At 38.9% G+C, this 6000-nt stretch overlaps 1 protein-coding gene across 6 annotated transcripts in view; it reads left to right on the plus strand.

The window, feature by feature from the left end:
* Positions 1–3727, plus strand: part of TRAPPC8 (trafficking protein particle complex subunit 8) — a 56848-nt gene extending 53121 nt beyond the window's left edge. For 5 of the 6 annotated variants that reach the window (XM_054193408.1, XM_054193411.1, XM_054193409.1 and 2 more), the window contains 2 exons: positions 534–623; positions 2668–3727. In XM_054193408.1, the coding sequence (XP_054049383.1) occupies positions 534–623; positions 2668–2902 (325 nt within the window). In that variant the 3' untranslated portion in view covers positions 2903–3727. The other variant, XM_054193412.1, reaches the window with a different exon arrangement.
* The last annotated feature ends 2273 nt before the right edge of the window (positions 3728–6000 follow it).

The raw sequence follows: 6000 nt of genomic DNA on the forward strand, positions 1-6000 counted from the left end.
AATATCAACTAACTGTATTAATTTTATTCAGGGTAAAGTCTTAAATTAACACTAAATGTGTATGTGCCGTCTGTTCCGTTTGGGCGCTGTTCTGGCTAAAACTAGGCAGTTCCTTTACAAGAGGCAGTGCAGAAGAAAAGTATCTAGACAAAATGTACTAAACAGCAGTTCAGAGAATAGCATACTAGACCACGTTATCTCATTCTGAAATGTCTCTTGTCATAACAGTAGATTTCCTGTAAAATAAGGCGGTATTTATGCTTTTGCTAGCCTTTCTCAGCTGCGCAAAGGAAGGTGGTAACTTCATTTGCCTCAGTTGAGCCAATGCTGTTTGCCTCAACTAATAGCTTTTACTATAATTTGCTCTAGTCAATGTAAGTGATTATGTTGCTGTGTACACTGACTGTTGCGTAATAGAAAACTGCATGTTAATTTTATCATACTTGGAATTTATTTTAACTATTTAAGAGTATAATTAAGACTATCCAGAGTCAGACATTTTTCCTTTACTATGGAACTATTTCTCGTTGCAGCCTCTGTCTGGTACCTGTCACTCTCCTACTTTCCAATTGTTCCCAGGCTGTTGTAGATGTGATGATTGATTTGAGGCATAAAACAGCAAGGTAATGTATGAATGCTAATTTAAAAATACTTTCTGAGAATGCTTCTTAGTTTTGGGGAGTCTTTTAATGTTTTAACTGTATTAAAGATCTAGAATAGGATTTTTTCAACAGTGGCTTCTTTGAAAGAATGGAAGGTGATAAAGACTTCATACAGTCAAATGGGAGTCTTCAGTCAGTGCTCAAATTTTACTTTGGTTCTGACTACTGCTAGTTGAATTGTGACTCTTGAATAGTTAAACTCTGCAGAGCTCTTCTAGGAAAGTGGAAATGCTTTTGATCTTCAGCAGCCTTACTTTATTAAACATACATTGTTGAGTTTTCATTTTTAAAATATCAAGTAATTTGTAGAAAACAACTTTTGAAGCTTAAACAAGTACATCCTACTGCAGTTTGTCTTAGTATAAAAGCCAAAGGTATTTTTAATGCTTCCCCTAGGTTTATCAGCTGATTCTTATGACTAGTTTTTTTTCTTAGAACTGAAGTATTATGTGCAAAAATATTAGCACTGAGGAAATGTTTTGTGAGTCGCTTCTAAAAGCTTTACTAAGGATTTTGGTGGGAGAGAGAATTCAGTACCATGATATACCATTGTAAATTCTTCTGCTTCTTTTAAAACTCATGTGTAATTCAGGTGGCATCTCCTCTTCCCTGCCTTCTGCCCCTGGTAGACATAATGCTACTTGATCTGCTTACCACAGAACAGACTGTGATATTCTTGACTGAATATTCTTGGGGAGGGAGGCAGATTCTTGAAGACACTCAGGTAGGCTTAGTCATGGGGGACCATTGGCTTCTTGCCAACAGTCCACCCAGGCAAGTAAGAAGTTAAAAGCACAGAGCCTTCTGAACACAGGTTCAGAAACAGAGGACGGAAGACTTAAGCCTTCTGGTTTATTTATCTGTTAAGAATAGGAAGGTATTCACTGATCTGGTGTTTTTTCACAAGGCAATGATGTTTTATAACAGCATTGTAAAACATGTCTTTGGAAGGATATTGTAGTTCATGTGCTCTGAAACATCTTAAAAACAGACAAAGCCCCAACACCCCCACAGCTTATTAATGCAACGTCCCTAAAGAAGTGTATATCCTTGTTGATAATTTCTGTGTGACATAAACTCTGATTTAACTCTAACTCTTGGGACAGGCATAAGAAAGCCTTATATAGGAATTCCTAAAACTGACGGTTTGGATCTTTTTACGATGTCTATTGTTAGTGTTGTGTGCCTGTTCTGTAGAAAGCTAGGAATGCACTGGAATTCATCATTATACATATAAGTAATGTTCTGTATGTAACATACAGTATACTAGGAACAAAATAAATGCTGTAAAGATTTGTACTGATTCATTTGAGCCAAGGGGAGAGCTGCTGCAATGAGCATGTTAAGTGTGAGTCAGAGAACATAAAGTATGTGGTAATAAGTAAGGACCCAGAGTTAAATTTAGCTGATGGGTAGACGTGGGGATGCATAAAGATAACCAAGGGTACCTTAGGTAATCTGTCTCAGTGTGTGTATATGTTTGTGGGGATGTGGATGCAGTAGAAAAGAGGCCGTACAGACATGACCTTTTTTGAAGCTGCATTTAATATCTTGATAAAATGTTAAGTGCAGTTCTGTCTATACCTATGGTCACAACTGTTACCTGTTCAAAATCTAGCTTTGTCTTGCTAGAAAAACTTTGAGATTAAAGATAAGGGGCATGTGTGGAACAAAAAAAGCACAATGCATTTGGGCAAGGTGGTGACTTAAGGGAAGTTATTGTAGGCAAGCAGTCAAAAAGACTCAGCAAGTTCCAAGACATCAAAGACAAGTGGCAGCGGGCACTCTCACATCCAAAGGCTGCCAGAATAGTAACTTAAGTTCCCAGCTCCTGACTTCTGAAAATAAGTTTTCAGGAAGCATAAACAAGCATATCTTTGTAATGGGCTGGTCAGGGGGACACAGTGCATTCTATCTTGGGAAAACTGAAGCTCAGAGGGAATGATGTAAACTGGTAATATATGCTTCAAATGCAGACAAATAATGTTGTTATCTTCTCTTTCAGCCCAGAAGCATTAGAAATCCATGGATCTTTTACATGGCTTGGGCAAACACAGTACAAGCTTCAACTAAAAAGCCAGGAGGTCTATAGCTTGCAGCTGAAAGCTTGCTTTGTTCATACAGGTGTCTATAATCTCGGAACCCCCAGAGTATTTGCCAAGCTAGCGGACCAAGTTACTTTGTTTGAAACGAGTCAGCAGAACTCCATGCCTGCACTGATTATTATCAATAATATCTGACCACTTCCTGGGGAAAAAAAAAAATCACACTAAAAAACAAAATAAATGGGATTCTTTTCTTATATTGCTGGTTGACATTTTGCTGCAGTTTTTGGAAATAGCACCTCAAACATCTAACTTGTTACTAAAGATTGCGTAGGAGGAAAAAATAGCGAAATATTCAGACGACTTGTCACTTTGTTTCTCAATGCAACGCACGTTGGACTGAAAATACATCTATCCTTTTATAATATATTTCTTCTCTGGTAATTAAGATACTCATAACACAAAATACACTTTAACTCCAGATCTGAACATATTTGTATGTCCTATGCCCTGTCAAAAATGCAGCTTGACTGCTGTTACAACTTCCAGCATGGTGTGTTTAATATTTGTGGCTGTATTAGGATACGGTTCAGGAAGAAACCCTCATTGGCTTTTTCCTGTCTGAAGCCATTAGTCATGATAAATCCCAACCTTACTGTGACGGTCAATAAGGTCTCTCAAATCCATTTTTGTTTCTCAGTTCTTTAGTTTAAAATCTTGTTTTGAGTTCTCATGTTTATGGAAGCTAGTGACCTTTCAAGGTTTACATACAAGTCCCACCTAAGGTGTTTAAAAAAAATTAATTTCTTCAACCAGTTTGAGTATTTTCTCATTCATCTCAATGCAGAATGCACTATTTCACCACCATGAGATTGTCATTTAAATTGTCACTTACTTTATTATGTAACTATAACAATTGATCTGTTTTAAAAAAAAATCTACTCAAGATTTTCAAGAAATGTATTATATTTATAACAAATGTACTGTAAATAGAATAAAACATACACCATATTCACTGTACAGATTTGTGACCCTTCTTCCTTTTCATACAGCTGTGGCAATCTACAGGTGCTGATACTGGTTATATGTTTTCTGCACTGTCTTCATTGTGGCCCTCTTTGCTCAGGTGAAGTTCCTGCCCTGTTGCCATGTGTAGCGTTGGTGTACATCAAAACTTGTAATGGCTGCTGTATTTGCCTTTTGAGTTCTTATCCGGTGTTCCCAGGTACAACCCAGAAGTCTGGGAAATCTGTTACTTGTGGTGTGCTGGGGATTTTTAATTTGAGTAATAGCTGCTGAAGGTAGAGAGGGCTGTGTGAAGCAATCTGGTACAGCAAAACCAGCTCGTTGGGAGTTGGGAGTTACAGTTTATGATGAGTTAGCTGAGTACAAGGAAAACTGAGCATCTAAATAAACCTAATGCTTCTGACAGTCTGCTCTATCTTGTGGCTGAAGGAAATTTCTTAATAGGACAATATTGTACATCTGCCTTCAGATGCATTTTTTTCTTTTTAGACAAGGTTTCCATTTTTGCTCGTTCAGTACTACTGTATGACTGTGGGATTTAAGACTTCCTGAAAAGCCTTAGAACACATGCACAGCTCGTGTCCTTTCATAGTCGCACTTATATGGCTGTGGACCATAGTAACCAATCAATAGAATACTTGAGTATTATCTAACAATGAATACGTTGCTTCAGGAATTGAGTTATTCTTTTCTTGGGCAGATTGGCAGACTGATCTTTCTAAATGGTTCTTGGCATTGTAGCCTTAAGCTATGTCATCAGTCCTCTTTACATCTTGGCACTCTTTTTAGGGAAAGAGAAGCCATCATTGATGCCATTCAGCTACTCAGCTGTAGGCCACAATATTCTAAGTCACAGTTGGTGAATTTTTAAGGCTTGTTCAAATACTCAGTGGCACAAGTCACATTATTCTGATAGAGGATGTCTCCACGAGAGTTTTGTGAGAAGTTTAACTGCTTTTCAGCCTGTCAGAAGAAACTGGTAGAGACAAGTGGTATCTTCTGTGATTTCAAAGTTGCACCGCCGTAAAGAGCAGGCTTGACTACCCGCAGAAACTACCAGGCTGTCCTGGTACTGCTGACTGGTATATTACTTGTCAGTGATTCTAACTTTTAGATTAAGTAAACCAATACTTGCCATGTCCGTTAGTGCTAATCTAGGTAAAAAAAATGTGATAACACATTGTGTAGCTTGGCTTGAAGGACATACTGCGTGGAGACCCTTCTTGATGTTTCTGAGAACTTAGTGGTATTTTGCTCGTATGAACGGTCATGTCTCCAAAGTACTTACAAATAAAGCTGCTTAAGAATATTAGATGCTGCCAGGAGGTAATAGAAGTGAATAGGTGCCTGAATGGTACAAAAAAAATCAGCTTCAATTGCTTTGAGTTGTTTGTGACACTATGTGACAAGGGTGCTGAGAAAGCTGCATGCCATGAAGAGTTAGAGAGAATGTAGAAAGCGTGCAGAGGGAACGGTCTGAGTGTGTCTCATGAAAGAGCAATGGGGACCTCAGCCAACGGGGAGGGGAAGGAGGAAGAGAGGAGCAGAGTTGGACACAGCTTTCCAAGTGAAAACCAAGGGCCTTCACCATAATGAAAAATAAGGATGATGTCTGGATGGTGCCTGGAGGCAGAACAATTGCCAAGGGAATGTGCCCAACTGCTGCTGCTTTGAACCAAGAGGACCAAAATCTGGCTTTTTAAAAGATGAATGCTGTCATTGGGGTACATCTAGTGAAAGCAAGGAAGCTTGTCAGAAGGATTGAAAAGGAAAGGGGCAGGTTTAGAGAAACTGTGGGAAGAAGGATGGGATCTCGCAGCTTGAAGCCAGACAAAAAGGAAGAAGCCGCGCAGAGCAGCATAAGGACAAGCCCTGGGAGACAAACATTTTCTGTGAACAGGTATTGCCTGTTAAAAGTCTATGTGCACCTTGAAGCTCCATTTCATTTGTTGTTCAGGCTGTCCGTCACAAATTCTGGGGTAATTATAATTGGTGGTTACTAAAAGAGACGGAGCCTTTAATTATTTTGTGGGCAAACAAAGACTGCTTCTAATGACTCCTGCAATTAGACTGGCTGCTGGTACGGCAGAAGGAAAGCCCAGAATCTCCTATATAAGCTTCATGAAGAGGCTCCATTTTGTGCTTCAGTTATAATAGTTACCTGGAGATTTCTGTGATTCCTCTTACTGATCTAGGAGATGACTATGAATTCACAGCATGGTCTTGTGCCTTTTCTGGTCTCAAGCATCAATCCTGTCCACCTTTTA

Source organism: Rissa tridactyla, chromosome 2 (assembly GCF_028500815.1).
Source record: "Rissa tridactyla isolate bRisTri1 chromosome 2, bRisTri1.patW.cur.20221130, whole genome shotgun sequence".
Taxonomy (NCBI): domain Eukaryota; kingdom Metazoa; phylum Chordata; class Aves; order Charadriiformes; family Laridae; genus Rissa; species Rissa tridactyla.